At 42.7% G+C, this 17,728-nt stretch overlaps 3 protein-coding genes across 7 annotated transcripts in view; 2 read left to right on the top strand and 1 right to left on the bottom strand.

Moving 5' to 3' along the window:
• Nucleotides 1-222: 222 nt before the first annotated feature.
• CHCHD5 (coiled-coil-helix-coiled-coil-helix domain containing 5) lies at nt 223-17,119 on the bottom strand. Of its 2 annotated transcripts, none has more exons than XM_056510569.1 (4): nt 16,739-16,793; nt 15,743-15,880; nt 13,885-14,066; nt 223-1,687 (listed from the first exon to the last, which is right to left on the bottom strand). In XM_056510569.1, coding segments are annotated over exons 1-4 (339 nt in total). In that variant the 5' UTR covers nt 16,741-16,793; the 3' UTR covers nt 223-1,670. The 2 variants fall into 2 exon arrangements, with proteins under 2 accessions (XP_056366544.1, XP_056366543.1); XM_056510568.1 differs by lacking the exon at nt 223-1,687 and adding an exon at nt 12,522-12,680 and having other exon boundaries at nt 16,739-17,119.
• LOC130263080 (hepatic lectin-like) lies at nt 614-10,543 on the top strand. Of its 4 annotated transcripts, none has more exons than XM_056510558.1 (7): nt 614-702; nt 1,510-1,553; nt 3,553-3,660; nt 4,597-4,665; nt 6,313-6,464; nt 8,487-8,596; nt 10,293-10,543. In XM_056510558.1, the coding sequence occupies exons 2-7, from the start codon at nt 1,511-1,513 to the stop codon at nt 10,444-10,446; spliced, it is 636 nt and encodes a 211-aa protein (XP_056366533.1). In that variant the 5' UTR covers nt 614-702; nt 1,510; the 3' UTR covers nt 10,447-10,543. The 4 variants fall into 4 exon arrangements, with proteins under 4 accessions (XP_056366533.1, XP_056366531.1, XP_056366532.1 ...); XM_056510556.1 differs by having other exon boundaries at nt 8,484-8,596; XM_056510557.1 differs by lacking the exon at nt 614-702 and having other exon boundaries at nt 1,485-1,553.
• Nucleotides 16,885-17,728, top strand: part of ATP13A1 (ATPase 13A1) — a 37,578-nt gene continuing 36,734 nt past the window's right edge. The window contains exon 1 of the mRNA XM_056510470.1: nt 16,885-17,157. Within this exon, the coding sequence (XP_056366445.1) occupies nt 16,885-17,157 (273 nt within the window). The remainder of the gene's footprint in view (nt 17,158-17,728) is intronic.

The following is a 17,728-nucleotide window of genomic DNA, read 5'->3' as shown; positions in this document are numbered from 1 at the left end:
GGGGGGCGGGGCAAAGCCGCCACTCTCGAGCTCCCATTGGTCGGTTAAGACTCTGCTGCCCTCTTTGCGCAATTCTATTGGTGAATACACCTGTCAATCATACTCTCGGTGAAGCCTAGAAGCACGCGGGAAAGGAGGGACGGCGGCAGCGCGTGGACAAATTTAATGAGAACGCAAAGCCGTGCACGATTACGGCGACCCGGCTCCACCAGAGCCACGAAATAACGGGAAACTCTAAAAACAGTTTTAATATAAATAAATTCAATGCTCCAGAACCCGCGCGGCTGTGGTAATTGATAAGTAATTCGTGTTAATCACAGAAGTTTTGGAGTTTGTAGAAACCAGAATGCTTAAAATAAGAATAGAACACGGACTTGGATAAAGGGAAATCGATGATTAAACCCAATGTGATAATTGATAAATTATTAGTGTTAATCATGGAAGTTTTGGAGTTTGTAGAAACCAGAATATTTAAAATAAGAAAAGAACATGGACCTAGATAAAGAGAATTTTTCCCTGCCCTTTTTTCCCCCTTTTTTGTTTTTCCCGCCTTTTTTTTCCCGCCCTTTTCCCCTCCCCTCAGGGACTCGGTGCCATTTTGACCCCGAATCCTCTGGAGCTGTGGCCAGAAAATCGTCCGGAATTTGGCCCCGGTGACGAAACCCGGTGACATTTCTAGGTCTCCGTGCCCTCGGAATTGAGGTATTTATTCCTAAATCCAAGTTTTCGGGGTTTTTTTTGGTTTTTTTTTAGGAGGGAGGGGAAAATTCCCGATTTTTTCCATTTCCCACACTCGTTTTTTATGGGGGTTTGGAGGCGGCAGCTCCGGGATTTTGTGGATTTGATTCAAAAAGAGGAGGAAAATCTTTGAAAATTCCCCCAAAATCTCCCCAAAATTAGAAGAAAAATTCTCCAAAATCCAAAGAAATCCCTCAAAAATCCACAGAAATCCCCCCAAAATCTAAAAAAAAAAAAAAAAATCCACTAAAATCCCAAATCTATAATAAATTATTCAAAAGTCCACAAAAAATCCATTAAAAGTCCACAAAAATCCTCCCAAATCCATAAAACATTGCTCAAAAATTTAAAAAAAAATCCATACATTTTAAAAACCCTGCAATCAAAAAATAACCTATGAAAATACCTTAAAATTCCCCTAAAAGAGAAAAAAATCCATTAAAATGAATTTAAAAAATCAATGGAAACCCCACAAAAAGTCTCGAAAAATCCATGATAATCACACAAAAATCTCCCAAAAAATCCCTAAAAAAATTAATTTTTTTTTTGTTTGTTTTAAAAAAAATCTCTAAAAATTCCCAAAATTCCTTAAATGAAGAGCTAAAAAACCCCAAGAAATTCTTTGGGATTGGCCAAAAAAAATCCCCCAAAATTCCTTGGATTAAATTTTAACTTTCTGGTGGGGGAGGGGGAACTGGAACATTCCTGGGATCGTTCCTGGATTTCTTCTGATCCTGAAAAATCCCAAAAAAATTCCCAAAAAAAATCCAGGATGGATGAGGAGGAGCTCCAGGATGACCTGCGCCAGTTCCCAGGTGGAATTCCCAAATTTTTCCTGCTTTTTCCAAGTTTTTTTCCAAAGGTTTTTCCTTCTTTTTTCCTCCCCTGAGCAGGGAATTTGATTAATCCCAAAAATTCTAATCCTGGGAGCTTCAATTTCCTGGAAATCCTAAAATAATTAAAAAATAATTCATTAAATAATTCCCCAATAATTCCCAAAATAATTCGGAAATAATTCCCTAAATAATTCCAAAATAATTCTCTAAATAATTCCAAAATAATTACAAAAAAATTCCAAAATAATTCCCAAATTATTAATCAGAATTAATGATCCCATCTAAATAATTCTGGAATTAATCAAGAATGAATCCCTAAATAATTCCCAATAAAAGGATCCCAAATCCTGGGAATTATCCCAAATTTTTCCCCTCCTAGAGCAGAACTTGGTTATTTATTAATCCCTGGATAAACAGAGCAGGAAAAGCTGGGGGGAAATCCTGGGGAAAAATGAGGGGGAATTTCCTTGGATTTTTCCTGAATTTTCCCCTCTTTTTCCTTGAAATTTTCCTTATTTTTCCCTGTTTTTTTCCTTGATTTTTCCCGAGTTTTTCCTTGATTTTCCTTGAGTTTTTCCTGGATTTTCCTTGATTTTTTCCCCTGATTTTTCCCAGGATTTTCCCTTCATTTTCCCTCCCTTTTCCTGGACTTTTCCTGGGGTTTTCCTGGATTTTTCCTGGATTTTTCCTTAATTTCCCCTGCATTTCCCCTGGCTTGTCCTTGATTTTTGCCTGGACTTTCCCTGAATTTTTCCTGGATTTCCCCTGATTTTTTCCTTGATTTTCCTTGATATCCTTGTTTTTTCTCCATTTTATCTCATTTCCCCAATTTAATCCCCATTTTATCCAATTTCCTCCTATTTTATCCCCATTTTATCCCATTTTTTCCCCTGTTTTATCCCAATTTCCCCCATTTTATCCTCATTTCCCCCATTTGCCCCTTTCTCCTCTTTATCCCCCATTTTCCCCATTTCTCCTGTTTTTCTCCCCATTTCTCCCATTTTTTTCTCATTTTTCCTCTTTTTTCCTCCCCATTTTCTCCCCATTTTTTCCCATTTTTTTCCAATTTCCTCCCCATTCCCCATCCCCCATTTTTCCCACTTTTTCCCCCATTTTCCCCGTTTTTCCAATTTTTTTCTCATTTCCCCCTCATTTCCCCCCATTTCTCCCCATTTCCCCCATTTTTCCCATTTTCCTCCCCATTTTTGCCATTTTCCTCCCCATTTTCCCCATTTTCTCCCCATTACTCCTGTTTTTCTCCCTATTTTTCCCATTTCCCATTTTTCCCATTTTTCCCCTTTTTCTCCCCATTTTCTTCCCAATTTCCCCGATTTTTCTTCCCATTTTTTGCATTTTGCCATTTTTCCCATTTTTCCCATTTTTCTCCCCATTTTTCTCATTTTTACATTTTCCCCAATTTTCCCATTTCCCCATTTTTCCCATTTTCCCATTTTTCCCAATTTTCCCATTTTTCCCAAATTTTTCCCATTTTCTCAATTTCTCCATTTCCCCCATTTTCCCCGGTTTTTCCCATTTTCCCCATTTCCCCCATTTTCCCCATTTCCCCCATTTTCCCATTTCCCCATTTTTCCCATTTCCCATTTCCCCATTTTTACCAATTTTCCCATTTTTCTCCCCATTTTTCTCCCCCAGCCCGCTCCGCTCTCCCGCGCTGTCTCCTCTTCTTCCCACCCGTGTACCTGACCCTGTTCTCCAACACATTTCCCCCATTTTCCCATTTCCCATTTTCCCCATTCCCCCATTTTCCCATTTTTCCCATTTTTCCCATTTCCCCCATTTTTCCCATATTTTCCCAATTTTCTCCCCATTTTTCCCTCAGCCCGTTCCGCTCTGCCGCGTTGTCTCCTCTCCTTCCCACCCGTGTACCTGACCCTGTTCTCCAACACATTTTCCCCATTTCCCCATTTTCCTCATTTTTACCAATTTTCCCATTTTTCTCCCCATTTTTCTCCCCCAGCCCGCTCCGCTCTGCCGCGCTGTCTCCGCTCCTTCCCGGCCGTGTACCTGACCCTGTTTCTGACCTCGCTGCTGCTGCTCACCCTCAGCGCCCTGGCCCTCGCCAGAGGTGGGACACACCCAAAATTCCCCAAAATCCCCACAAAATTCCCAAAAATTCCCACAAAATACCCACAAAATCCCCAAAAAAATTCCCCCGGAATTCCTGACATCGGAGCTCCCAAATCCTGGAATTCCTCCTCGTTCCCAAAATCCTGAATTCCCCAATTCCACCCCGAATCCTTGAATTCCCAAATTCCTGAATTCCCTCATTCCCAAATTCTCCAAATCCCTGAATTCCCTAATTCCTGAGTTCCCAAAATTCCCAAATCTCGGAATTCTCTCATTCCCAAATTATTGAATTCCCAAAATTCCCGAATCCCAAATTCCCGAATCCCAAAATTCCCAAATCCCTGAATTCCCTCATTTCCAAATTCTCCAAATCCCTGAATTCCCTAATTCCTGAGTTCCCAAAATTCCCAAATCTCGGAATTCTCTCATTCCCAAATTATTGAATTCCCAAAATTCCCGAATCCCAAAATTCCCAAATCCCTGAATTCCCTCATTTCCAAATTCCCTGAATTCCCAAATCCCTGAAGTCCCCAATTCCTGTGTTCCCAAAATTCCCAAATCCCCAAATCCTTGAATTCCCTCATTCCCAAATCCTGGAATTCCCCAAATTCCCTCATTCCCAAATTCCTGAATTCTCCAGTTCCCAAATCCCTGAATTCCCAAAATTCCCAAATCCCAAATTCCTGAATCCCCAAATTCCCTGAATTCCCAAATTCCTGAATTCCCAAATTCCTGAATTCCCAAAATTCCCAAATCCTAAATCCCTGAATTCCCAAAATTCACGAATTCCCAAAAATCCCAAAATTCCTGAATTCCCAAATCCCAGACTTCCAAAATTCCCAAATTCCCCCAAATTCCCAAATTCCCTCCTTCCCACCTCAATCCCAACATTCCAATTTTCCAGGAATTTTTTCCCAATTTTTTTTTTCCCCAGTTTCCTCCATTTCCTCCAAACTCCACCAGGAACCTCTGGAACGGAATTTTACCGACTCGGATTCCTTCTGTAAGTCCCAAAATTCCCAAAATTTTCCATCTGGATATTCCCAAAATCCCAAAATTTGGGGCAGAAAATTCCCAAATCCCAAAATTTGGGGCAGAAAATTCCCAAATCCCAAAATCTGGGACATTTTTGGGGCAAAAAACTCCAATTTCAGGGAATTTTTGGGGAGAAAAATCCCAAATTCCCTTTTTTTTCTGGATTCTTAGGGAAAAAAATCCCAAATTCACAATTTTTGTGGAATTTTTTGGGAGAAAATTCCGAATTCCCGAAATTCCCAAATTCCTGGATAAACTTTTTTTAAAAATCAAATTTTTGGTGCATTTTTGACACTAAAAAATCCCCAAATTCTCAAATTTTGGTTTTTTTTTTTTTTAGGGATAAAATTTCAAAATCTCGATACTTGAAGGAGAATTTCCAAATTCCCAAATTGAGAGAATTTTTGGGGAGAAAAATCTAAAGTTACCAATTTTTGCAGAATTTTTTTTGGGGAAAAAAAAAATCCAAATTCTCAGAATTTTGATCATTTTTTCTCAAAAAAATACTTAAAAAGTCTACTTTTAATGGAAAAAAACCCCAAAATTTGGGCAATTTGGGGTTGGAAAAAACCTAAAAAAATACATTTTTGGGAGGGAAAAAATCTCTAAAATAAGAAAATTTTGAGGTGAAAAAATCCCTAAAAATTGAATTTTTAGGAGGGAAATATCCCTAAAAAATGAAATTTTAGTGCAAAAGTCCCTAAAAAATAAAATTTTAGTATAAAAGTCCCTAAAAAATTAACTTCAGGTTGAAAAAAATCTCTAAAAATTCGAATTTTGGGGAGGGAAAAATATCTAAAAAAAAAGAATTATTTGGGAGGGAAAAAAAAAATTAGGGTAAAAAAATCCCTAAAAAATTGAGTTTTAGGGTGGAAAACTCTCTTAAAAAAATCTAAATTTTTGAGGAAAAATTCCCCAAAAAAAGAGTTTTTAGGGCAGAAAAATCCATTAAAAATGATTTTTTGGATGGAAAAACATCCCTAAAAAATTGAAATTTTGAGGAGGGAAAAGTCCCTGAAAAATGAATTTTTGGGAGGGAAAAATCCCAAAAATATGAAATTTTGGGGCGAAAAAATCCCAAAAAATGAGGTTTTTTGGGGAAAAAAAATCCCTAAAAAATTGTATTTTTGGGGGAAAAAAACCACTAAAAAAATGAATTTTTGGGGCAAAAAGAATCCCCCAAAAAATGAATTTTTTTGGGAAATAATCCCTAAAATTTGTATTTTTTGGGGAAAAAAATCACTAAAAAATGAATTTTTGGGGCAAAAAAAACCCCAAAAAAAAGATTTTTTTTGGGGGAAAAAAATCCCTAAAAAATTGTACTTTTTGGGGAAAAAAAAATCACTAAAAAATGAATTTTTGGGGCAAAAAACCCTCATTTTTTGGGGGGGAAAAAATCCCTAAAAATATGAAATTTTGGGAGGGAAAAATTCCTAAAAAAATGAATTTTTGGGCGCAAAAAAAAATGAATTTTTAGGATGGAAAAAATCCTTTAAAAAATCAACTTTCGCTCCATTTTTTTCGCGGAAAAAAGCTCCGAAACCTTCAAAATTTTGCCGATTTTTCCCGGCTAAAATTCCCAAAATTCCCAAAATTCCCGGATTTCCTTCCCCAGTGTTTCCCTGCGGGGCGGATTCCCCAGAGTGGGAATATTTCTCGGGGCACTGTTATTATTTCTCGCTGGCGCGGACGAGCTGGGAGCGAGCGCTGGAGCAGTGCCGGGAGCGCGGGGCCGGCCTGGCCGTGGTCGGCAGCTTTGCTGAGCAGGTGAGATCCTTAAACCTGAGACTAAATCCTAAACCTGAGACTAAATCCCAAATCCTGGTCCTAAATCCCCAGCCCAAATCCCAAATCACAAACTGGAATTCCTGAGTGCCAGGCCGGCCTGGCCGTGGTCGGCAGCTTTGCTGAGCAGGTGAGTTTAAATCCTTCATCCTGAAACTAAATCCTAAATCTAAATCCCAAATCTTGATCCTAAATCTTGAGCCCAAATCCCAAATCCCGAGCTCAAATCCCAAGGGAATTCCCAAGCGCCGGGCCAGCCTGGCTGTGGTCGGCAGCTTCAGGTGAGTTTAAATCCTTAAACCTGAAACTAAATCCTAATCCTGAGACTAAATCGAAAATCCTGATCCCAAATCCTGATCCTAAATTCCAAATCCCAAATCCTAAATCTTGAACCCAAATCACAAACTGGAATTCCCAAGCGCTCGGCCAGCCTGGCTGTGGTCAGCAGCTTTGCTAAGCAGGTGAGATCCTTAAACCTGAGACTAAATCCTAATCCTGAGCCTAAATCCCAAATCCTGATCCTAAATCCCAGTCCTAAATCCCAAATGGGAATTCCCAAGTGCCGTGCAAACCTCGCCATGGTCAGTAGCTTTAGGTCAGCCTAAATCACTAATTCTGAGTCTAAATCCTAATCCTGAGTCTAAATCCTGATCCTAAATCCCAAGCCCAAATCCCAAATCCTGAATCCTGATCTGAGATCCCAGTGATCCAATGATCCCATTGATCCCAATGATCCCAATCCCAAATCCTGATATTCCCAACGATCTCAAATCCCAATTATCTCAATCCAAAATCCCAATGATCCTGATGATCCAAATCCCAAAGATCCAAATGATCCCAATCCCAAATCCCGATTTTCCCAACGATCCCAAATCCCAATAATGATCCCAAAATGATCCCAATTCCCAAAGATCCCAGTGATCCCAATCCCAAATTCCAAATCCCAAAGATGCCAATGATCCCAACAATCCCAAACACCAAATCCCAATGATCCTGTTGATCCCAATCCCAAATCCCCAATCCCAAATCCCAATGTTCTCAACGATCCCTATCCAAAGTCTCAAAGATCCCAATGATCCCAAATCCCAATGATTCTGATGATCCGAGTCCCAAATCCCAATGATCCCAATGATCCCAATGATCCCAAATCCCAAGGATCCCAATGATCCCGACGATCCCAATGATCCCAACGATCCCAAATCGCAATGATCTCAACGATCCCAATCCCCAGATCCCAATGATCCCAAATCCCAAAGATCCCAATGATCCAAATGATCCCAAAGATCCCGATGATCCCAAATCCCCAGATCCCAATGATCCCAAATCCCAATGATCCCAATTCCCATGATCCCAATGATCCCAAATCCCAATGATCTCAACGATCCCAAATCTCAATGATCCCAATGATCCCAAATCCCCAATTCCCAAATCCCAATGATCCCAATGATCCCAAATCCCAATGATCTCAACGATCCCAAATCCAAATAATGATCCCAACGATCCCAAATCCCCAATTCCCAAATCCCAACGATTCCAAATCCCAAAGATCCATATAATCCCAATGATCCCAACGATCTCAAATCCCAGTGATCCCAATGATCCCAAATCCCCAATTCCCATGATCCCAATGATCCCAATCCCTAAATCCCAATGATCCCAAATCCCAATGACCCAAAGATCCCAATGATCCCGATGATCTAAAATCCCATGATCCCAAATCCCCAATCCCCAAATCCCAATGATCCCAAATCCAAATGATCCCAAATCCAAATGATCCCAATGATCCCAAATCCCAAAGATCCCAATGATCCCAACGATCCCAACGATCCCAAATCCCAGTGATCCCAATGATCCCAATGATCCCCAATTCCCATGATCCCGGTGATCCCAAAGATCCCAATGATCCCAAATCCCAAAGATCCCAAAGATCCCAATGATCCCCAATTCCCATGATCCCAGTGATCCCAATCCCAATGATCCAAATCCCAACTCCCCCTGCAGCAGTTCCTGATGTCGCGCACGCGCAACGAGCGATTCTGGATCGGCCTCAGCGACCGAAACTCCGAGGGGAACTGGGAGTGGGTGGATGGCACCGACTACACATCGGCCTTCACGTGAGCCCCAGGGCCCAAATCCCAAAATTCCACCCCAGAATTCCCTCAGAATCCCAAAATTCCCTCAGAATCTCGAAATTCCCCTCGAAATTCTGCCCCCGAAATGGTGAAATTCTGCCACAAAATCCTGGGATTCCACTCCGAAATTCTGCTTCAAAATCTCAAAATTTCATCTCAAAAATCCCAAGATTCCCTTCAGAATCCCAAAATTCCCTTCAAAATTCCAAAATTTTGCCCAAAAATCCCAAAATTCCACCCCAAAATCCCAAAAATTCCCTCAGAATCCCAAAATTCCCTTAGAATCCCAAAATTTCAACTTGAAATCCCAAAATTCCCTTCAAAATCTCAAAATTCTGCTCAAAAATCCCAAAATTCTCTCAAAATCCCAAAATTCCCTTCAGAATCCCAAAATTCCACCCCAAAATCCCAAAATTCCCTTCAGAATCCTGAAATTTCAACTCAAAATTCCAAAATTTCCTTCAAAATCCAAAAATTCTGTCCAAAAATCCCAAAATTCTCTCAGAATCCTGAAATTCCCTTCAAAATCCCAAAATTCCACCCCAAAACCCCAAAATTCCCTCAGAATCTTAAAATTCCCTTAAAAATTACAAAACTTTGCCCAAAAATCCCAAAATTCCCTTCAAAATTCCAAAATTTCCTCAGAATCCCGAAATTCCCCTCGAAATCCTGAAATTCCGCCCCGAAATGGTGAAATTCTACCACAAAATCCTGGGATTCCACCCCGAAATTCTGCTTCAAAATCTCAAAATTCCACCCCAAAGTCCTGGGATTCTTTTCAAAATCTTAAAATTTCATCTCAAAATCTCCAAATTCTGCCCGAAAATCCCAAAATTTTGCCTCAAAATGGTGAAACTCCACCCCAAAATCCCAAAATTGTGCCACAAAATCCCAGAATTTTACCCCAAAATCCCAAAATTCATCCCAAAATCCCGAAATTCTGCCCAAAAATCCCAAAATTCAGCCCCAAAATGGTGAAATTCTGCCCCCAAAATCCCAGGATTTTGCCCCAAAATTCCACACCAAAAATCCTAAAGTTGAAACATTGGAATTTTGGGAAATTCCCTCTCAAAGAATCCCCCAAATCTTGAAATTTGAGAAATTTTTCCCACCCAAATTTTGAAATTTTGGGAATTTTCCCCACCCAAATCTTGAAATTTGAGGAATTTTTTTCTCCAAATTTTGAAATTTTGGCAATTTTTCCACCAAAATTTTAAATTTGAGGAATTTTTTCCCCAAATCTTAAAATTCTGGGAATTTTCCTTCTCAAAATCCTGAAATTTGAGGAATTTTCCACCCAAATTTTGAAATTTTGGAAATTTTTCCACCCAGATTTTAAATTTTAGAATTTTTTCCCCCCAAATTTTGAAATTTTGGGATTTTTTCCACCGAAATCTTAAAATTCGAGGAATTTTTCCAACCAATCTTAAAATTCTGGGAATTTTCCCACCCAAATCTTGAAATTTGAGGAATTTTTTCACCCAAATCTTAAAATTTTGGGAATTTCCCTCTTTAAAATCCTGAATTTTTCCTTTAACTCCCCCCCCCAAAAAAACCCTTAAAAACCCAAATTTCCACTTAAAAACATCCAATTTTTTTTTTTTAAAATTTTTAATTTTTTTCCCAAATTCCACTTCCTAATTCCCAAATTCCCAAATTTTGGGATTTTTTTTCCCAGATTTTGGAAGGAGGGGGAGCCCAACGACAGCGGTCGGAACGAGGATTGTGCTCACCTCTGGATCTCGGGCAAGTGGAACGATGTTCACTGCACCTTCGAGTGTTTCTTCATCTGTGAGAGGCCCCTGGCCCCCAAATCCCCAAATCCCCACTGAAATCTGGGAATCCCCAAAAAATTCCCAAATTTTCCAGTGAAATTCCCAAAAAAATCGGGAATTTTGGGCGGAAATAAAAGTTCGCGTTTGGTCAAAATTGGGATTTTTCTGGATTTTTTTTTCTGAATTTTCCTAGATTTTCCTTGAATTATTCTGAGTTTTCTTGAGTTTTCCCAAGTTTTCCCAGATGTTCCCTGAATTATCCTGAATTTTCCCAAATTTCCCAAATTTTCCCCAAATTTCCCAGATTTTTCCCCAATTCCCAAGAAATTTGAGTGTTTCTTCATCTGTGAGAGGCCCCTGGCCCACAAATCCCCAAATCCCCACTGAAATCTGGGAATCCCCAAAAAATTCCCAAATTTTCCAGTGAAATTCCCAAAAAAATCGGGAATTTTGGGCAGAAATAAAAGTTCGCGTTTGGTCAAAATTGGGATTTTTCTGGATTTTTTTTTCTGAATTTTCCCAGATTTTCCTTGAATTATTCTGAATTTTCTTGAGTTTTCCCAAGTTTTCCAGATGTTCCATGAATTATTCTGAATTTTCCCAAATTTTCCCAGATTTTTTCTAAATTTTCCCAAATTTCCCAGATTTTTCCCCAATTTCCAAGAAATTTGAGTGTTTCTTCATCTGTGAGAGGCCCCTGGCCCCCAAATCCCCAAATCCCCACTGAAATCTGGGAATCCCCAAAAAAAATTCCCAAATTTCCTGAATTTTCTGAGCCCTCCCGTGCGAAATTCCCAAAAAAAATCAGAATTTTGGGGGGAAATAAAAGTTCTCGTTTGGTCAAAATTGGGATTTTTCTGGATTTTTTCTTTATTTTCCTGACTTTTCCCCAGATTTTTTCCAATATTTTCCCAGATTTTTCCCAAATTTCTTTTCATTTGCCCAGATTTTCCTGAATTTTCCTGATTTTTCCCAAAATTTCCTGAATTTTCCCAAATTTTCCAGATTTTCCAAAAGTTTTCCCAGATTTTTTCTGAATTTTCACCGAATTTTTCTGAATTTCACAGATTTACCCAAAATTTCCTGAATTTTCCCAAATTTCCCAGATTTTTCCCAATTTTCCCAGATTTTTCCCAAATTTTCCTGATTTTTCCAGATTTTCCCCAATTTTTCTTGAATTTCCCCAATTTTTCCTGAATTTTCCCAAATTTTCCCCAAATTTCCCAGATTTTTCCCAAAATTTCCCTGAATTTTCCCAAATTTTCCCTAAATTTCCAAGATTTTTCCTGAATTTTTCTGATTTTTCCCAAATTCCCCTGAATTTTCCCATATTTTCCCCCAATTTCCAGGCAATTCCTTCACTGCACCTTCGAGTGTTTCTTCATCTGTGAGAGGCCCCTGGCCCCCAAATCCCCAAATCCCCACTGAAATCTGGGAATCCCCAAAAAAATCCCAAATTTCCTGAATTTTCTGAGCCCTCCCGAGCGAAATTCCCAAAAAAAATCGGAATTTTGGGGGGAAATAAAAGTTCTCATTTGGTCAAAATTAGGATTTTTCTGAATTCTCACAATTTTTTCCTGAAATTTCCCAGAGTTTTCCTGAATTTTCTTGAATTTTCCTGAATTTCCCAGATTTTCCCCAAATTTTTGTGAATTTTCTTGCTGTTTCCCAATTTTTCCTGAATTTTCTTGAATTTTCCCAAATTTTCCTCAAATTTCCCAGATTTTTCCCAAAATTTCACTGAATTTTCCCAAATTTCCCAGATTTTTCCTAAATATTCCCAAGTTTTCCCCAAATTTCCCTGAATTTTCCCAAATTTCCTGAATTTTTCAGATTTCCCCCAAACTTTCCCAGATTTTTTCCTGAAATTTTCCCAAATTTTCAAGATTTTTTCTGAATTTTCCTGAATTCCTGATTTTCCCGTTTTGGGCTGAAATTCCCGATTTTATTCCCCGACAATTCCCGGGTTTTTTTCCCGCCAATTCCCAAACCCCAAAATCCCAAAAATTCCAAAAATCCAAATCCCAAAAATCCCAATCCCAGGAATCCCAAAAATAATAAAAAAAAGGAAAACTTGGGGAAAAAAAAAAAAAAGGAAAAAAATTTGGAATAAAAAGAAAAAAAACCCCAAATTTTGGGTTTGGCTGGAATTTTTATTTCTTGCTCTGATTTTTTGGGATAAAATCCTGGAAATTTGGGATCAAAGCCCAAAGTTCCTTTTTCAGAGGGGAAATTCTGAGGATTTGGGAGAAGATTCCAGAAGGTTCCAACATTTTAATTCCAGGAATTTTCTGGGAAAAGAAAAAAAAAAAATAAAATCACAAAAAAATCAAATTTTAGCCCAAAATTCCTTTCTTTTTTAGGGAAAAAATCCCAAAATTCCATCCCAAATTTCCTTTTTTTCAAGAAGAAAAATTCCAAATTTAAATCCCATTTTTATCCCAAATTTCCTTCCCAAATTCCCTTTTTTCCAGGAAAAAAAATCCAATTTTTATCCCAAATTTCCTTTTTACAGGGAAAAAAAAATCCCAAATTTAAATCCCATTTTTATCCCAAATTTTCATTTTTTTCCCCTTTTTTTCCACAAAAAAAAAAAAAAAAAAAGGCAACTGGATTTATTTTAGGAAATTTAAATCCCAAATTTTATCCCAAATTTCCCTTTTTCCAGGAAATAAAATAATCCCAAATTTTTACCCCAAAATTTCCATTTTCAGGGAAAAAAAAAATCCCAAAATTTTGGTGACATTTTTGGGACAAACAGCAGGAATTTGGTGAAATTTTGAGCAGAATTTTGGGGTTTTTTCCCCATTTTCACCCCAAATTTTTGGCTCCAGCCTCATCTGTGTGGGTGACACCAGGTGTGACATTCTGGGTGACATTCTGGGTGACATTTGGGTGACATTTGGTGACATTTGGGCATATTTGGGTGACATTTGGTGACATTTTTGGGACAAACAGCAGGAATTTGGTGACATTTTGAGCAGAATTTTGGTTTTTTTTCCCATTTTCACCCCAAATTTTTGGCTCCAGCCTCACCTGTGTGGGTGACACCAGGTGTGACACCTGAGGTGACATTCTGGGTGACATTGGGTGACATTGGGTGACATTTGGGTGACACAGAGCAGGAATTTGGTGCCGTTTTGAGCAGAATTTTGGGTTTTTTTCCCATTTTCACCCCAAATTTTTGGCTCCAGTCTCACCTGTGTGGGTGACACCAGGTGTGACATTCTGGGTGACATTTGGTGACATTTTTGGGACAAACAGCAGGAATTTGGTGAAATTTTGAGCAGAATTTTGGGTTTTTTTCCCATTTTCACCCCAAATTTTTGGCTCCAGCCTCACCTGTGTGGGTGACACCAGGTGTGACACCTGAGGTGACATTTGGGTGACATTTGGTGACATTTTTGGGACAAACAGCAGGAATTTGGTGAAATTTTGAGCAGAATTTTGGGTTTTTTTCCCACTTTCACCCCAAATTTTTGGCTCCAGCCTCACCTGTGGGGGTGACACCAGGTGTGACACCTGAGGTGACATTCTGGGTGACACTCTGGGCACAGAGCAGGAACTGGGTGACCTGGGGCTGGCACTCTGCCACCTCCTGGGGCCGGGTTCGGAGGCAGCGCTCGAAGGCACCGAAGGGTTCGGAGCAATCGCGGCGGATCTGGCGAACCAGGGGGCTGGGAAAAAATTGGGAATGGGGAAAAAATTCGGGATAAATTGGGGGAAAATTTGGGATAAATTGGGGAAAAGTTGGGGGAATATCAGGGGAAAATTGGGGAAAAATTAGGGAAAAATCGGGAATAAATTGGGGAAGTATTTGGGGAAATTTGGGGAAATATTTGGAATAAATTGGGGAAATGTCAGGGAAAAATTGGAGGAAATTGGGGGAATATCAGGGGAAAAGTTGGGGGAAAATTGGGGAAAAGTTGGGGAAAAGTCAGGGAAAAATTGGGGAAATATTTGGAATGAATTGGGGAAATATCAGGGAAAATTTGGGGAAATATTGGGGAAAAATGGGAATAAATTGGGGAAAAGATGGGAATAAATTGGGGAAATAGTGGGAAAAATTGGGAGAATATCAGGGAAAAATTGTGGGAAATTGGGGGAAAAGTTGGGGGAATATCGGAAAAATTGGGGGAAAAATCGGGAATAAATTTGGAATAAATTGGGGAAATATTTGGGAAAGTATTGGAGAAATATTTGGAATTAATTGGGGAAATATCAGGGAAAAATTGGGGGGAAAATGGGGAAAAGTTGGGGGAATATCAGGGAAAAATTGGGGGAAAATTGGGGAAATTTGGGGAAATATTGGGGAAAAAATGGGAATAAATTGGGGAAAAAATGGGAATAAATTTGGAATAAATTTGGAATAAATTGGGGAAATGTCAGGGAAAAATTGGGGAAAAATGGGAGAAATGTCAGGGGAAAAGTTGGAAGAAAATTGGGATAAAAATTGGGAATAAATCAGGAAAAAACCGGGATTGGAACCTAGTGCTCCCAGTTTGGGTTGGTGACAATCCCAGTGCTCCCAGTTTGGGTTGGTGACAATCCCAGTGACAATCCCAGTGACAATCCCAGTGCTCCCAGTTTGTGTCACTCACTGGCTGGCGGTGCACTGGGTGACACTCAGGGACAGTTGGTGACAATCCCAGTGCTCCCAGTGCCCCCAGTTTGTCACTCACTGGTTGGTGGCGCACTCGGTGACACTCAGGGACAGTTGGTGACAATCCCAGTGCTCCCAGTTTGGGTTAGTGACAATCCCAGTGACAATCCCAGTGCTCCCAGTTTGGGTTGGTGACAATCCCAGTGCCAATCCCAGTGCCCCCAGTTTGTCACTCACTGGTTGGTGGCGCACTCGGTGACACTCAGGGACAGTTGGTGACAATCCCAGTGCTCCCAGTTTGGGTTAGTGATAATCCCAGTGCTCCCAGTTTGGGATGGTGACAATCCCAGTGACAATCCCAGTGCTCCCAGTTTGGGTTAGTGATAATCCCAGTGCTCCCAGTTTGGGTTAGTGATAATCCCAGTGCTCCCAGTGCACCCAGTTTGGGTTAGTGACAATCCCAGTGCTCCCAGTGCCCCCAGTTTGTGTCACTCACTGGTTGGTGGCGCACTTGGTGACACTCAGTGACAATCCCAGTGCTCCCAGTGACAATCCCAGTGACAATCCCAGTGCTCCCAGTGACAATCCCAGTGCTCCCAGTGCCCCCAGTTTGTGTCACTCACTGGTTGGTGGCGCACTTGGTGACACTCAGTGACAATCCCAGTGCTCCCAGTGACAATCCCAGTGACAATCCCAGTGCTCCCAGTGACAATCCCAGTGCTCCCAGTGCCCCCAGTTTGTGTCACTCACTGGTTGGTGGCGCACTCGGTGACGCTCAGGGACAGCTGGTGACAATCCCGGTGCCACCTGCCGGGACTCGCGGCCACGCAGCGCCCGTAGCGCTCCAGCTCCGGCCCGCAGAGCTGGGCGGTGACAGCCAGCGCCTCCCTGCGACAGCGACAGCCACACTGTCGCGATAGTCGGGACAGAAACGGGGGACACCGAGGGGACATAGAAGGGACATTTCGGGGAACACGGAGGGGACACTGCGGGGGAGAACCGAGGGGACATCGCGGGGCTGGAGCCGAGGGGACATTGGGGGACATCGAGGGGACGTTGTGGGGGACACCGAGGGGACACGTTGGGCCAGAACCGAGGGGACATTTTGGGGTAGAACCGAGGGACACCGAGGGGACATTTCGGGGGACACCGAGGGGACATCGAGGGTCAGAACCGGGGGACACCGAGGGGACACGGAGGGCCAGAACCTAGGGGACATCGAGGGTCAGAACCGGGGGACACCGTGGGGACATCGCGGGGCTGGAGCGAGGGGACATTTCGGAGGAGAACGGAGGGGACACCTGGGGACACTGAGGGGCAGAACCGGGGGACATCGAGGGGACATTCTGGGGGACAACGCGGGGTAAAACCGGGGGTACATGAGGGGACACGGAGGGGACCTGGAGGGCCAGAACCGGGGGGACATCGAGGGGACACGGAGGGCCAGGACCGGGGGACATGAGGGGACATCGCGGGGTAGAACCGGGGGACATTGCGGGGGCATTTCGAGGGACACCGAGGGGACATCGAGGGTAGAAGCGAGGGGACATCGCGGGGCTGGATGGGGGGGACATGAGGGGACACAGAGGGGACACCGAGGCCACCAACACCGTGAACAGCGCGGGGTTTTGAGGAGCGGCAGGGACAGGAGGCGACACAGCGCGGCACGAGGGGACGCAGCGCGACACGAGGGGACAGGAGCGAACAGAGAGGGGACACGGCCCGACCCTGCCGCCCCTCACTCACATGGCGCCTCTTCCTCCTCCACCGCTTCACTTCCGCCACTCCTTCGCTCTGCGCATGCGCCAGCGCCGAGGCGGGAAACGCGGGGCGTGGCGCATGCGCAGAAGCAAAAGCGAAAGCGGAAGCGGCGCTGTGAGGGCGGAGAGAAAATGGCGGCGGCCTCGGCTGCCCCTGAGGACGAGCTGGTCTCGTCGGTAACGCTTTACCGGCGGCGGCCGCGGCTGCTCCGCGGTACCGTGCTGCCCTTCGCCGCCGGGCTCTACCCGGCGTGGTTGTGGCTGTGGGGGCCGCGGCTGTGGGAGGCGGCGGGGCCGCCCGAAGCGGCGCTGTTGGCGCTCGGCGCCATCGCGGCGCTGCAGGTGCTGACGGCGCTGGCCGGGCTCTGGTCCGTGCACGCCGAGTGCGCGCTCAGCTGCGTGAGGGTGAGCGCGGGAAGGGCTGAGGGGGATTTGGGGTCTGAGGGGAATTTGGGGTTTAAAGGGGGTTTGGGGTCTCAGGGAGATTTGGGGTTTAAAGGAGATTTGGGATCTGAGGGGGATTTTGGGGTCTGAGGGGAATTTTTGGGAGATTTGGGGTTTGAGGGGGATTTTGGATTCTGAGGGGAGATTTGGGGTCTGAGGGATATTTGGGGTTTAAAGGGGGTTTGGGGTCTGAGGGGCATTTTTGGGAGATTTGGGGTTTAAAGGGGACTTTGGGGTCTGAAGGGGGTTTGGGGTTTAAAGGGGGTTTGGGGGAATTTGGGGTCTGAGGGGAGAATTAGGGTTTAAAGAGGGTTTGGGGTCTGAGGGGGATTTGGGATCTGAGGGGGATTTTGGGGTTTAAAGAAGATTTGGGGTCTGAGGGGGATTTGGGGTTTAAAGGAGGTTTGGGGGGATTTGGGGTCTGAGGGGAGAATTAGGGTTTAAAGAGGATTTGGGATCTGAGGGGGATTTGGGGTTTAAAGGAGGTTTGGGGGGATTTGGGGTCTGAGGGAGAATTAGGGTTTAAAGGAGA

Source organism: Oenanthe melanoleuca, chromosome 25 (assembly GCF_029582105.1).
Source record: "Oenanthe melanoleuca isolate GR-GAL-2019-014 chromosome 25, OMel1.0, whole genome shotgun sequence".
Classification (NCBI taxonomy): Eukaryota; Metazoa; Chordata; class Aves; order Passeriformes; family Muscicapidae; genus Oenanthe; species Oenanthe melanoleuca.
This window is presented reverse-complemented; position numbering and strand designations above follow the sequence as displayed.

Coding starts and splice junctions, on each gene's coding strand:
- LOC130263080 (XM_056510556.1), top strand. CDS start 1,511: ATGGATGAGGAGGAGCTCCAGGATGACCTGCGCCAGTTCCCAG. Junction 3,661..4,596: donor CGCCCTGGCCCTCGCCAGAG/GTGGGACACACC, acceptor TTTTTTCCCCAG/TTTCCTCCATTTCCTCCAAA. Junction 4,666..6,312: donor TACCGACTCGGATTCCTTCT/GTAAGTCCCAAA, acceptor TTCCTTCCCCAG/TGTTTCCCTGCGGGGCGGAT.
- CHCHD5 (XM_056510568.1), bottom strand. Junction 14,067..15,742: donor ACCGAGTGCGCCACCAACCA/GTGAGTGACACA, acceptor ATTTTTTCCCAG/CCCCCTGGTTCGCCAGATCC.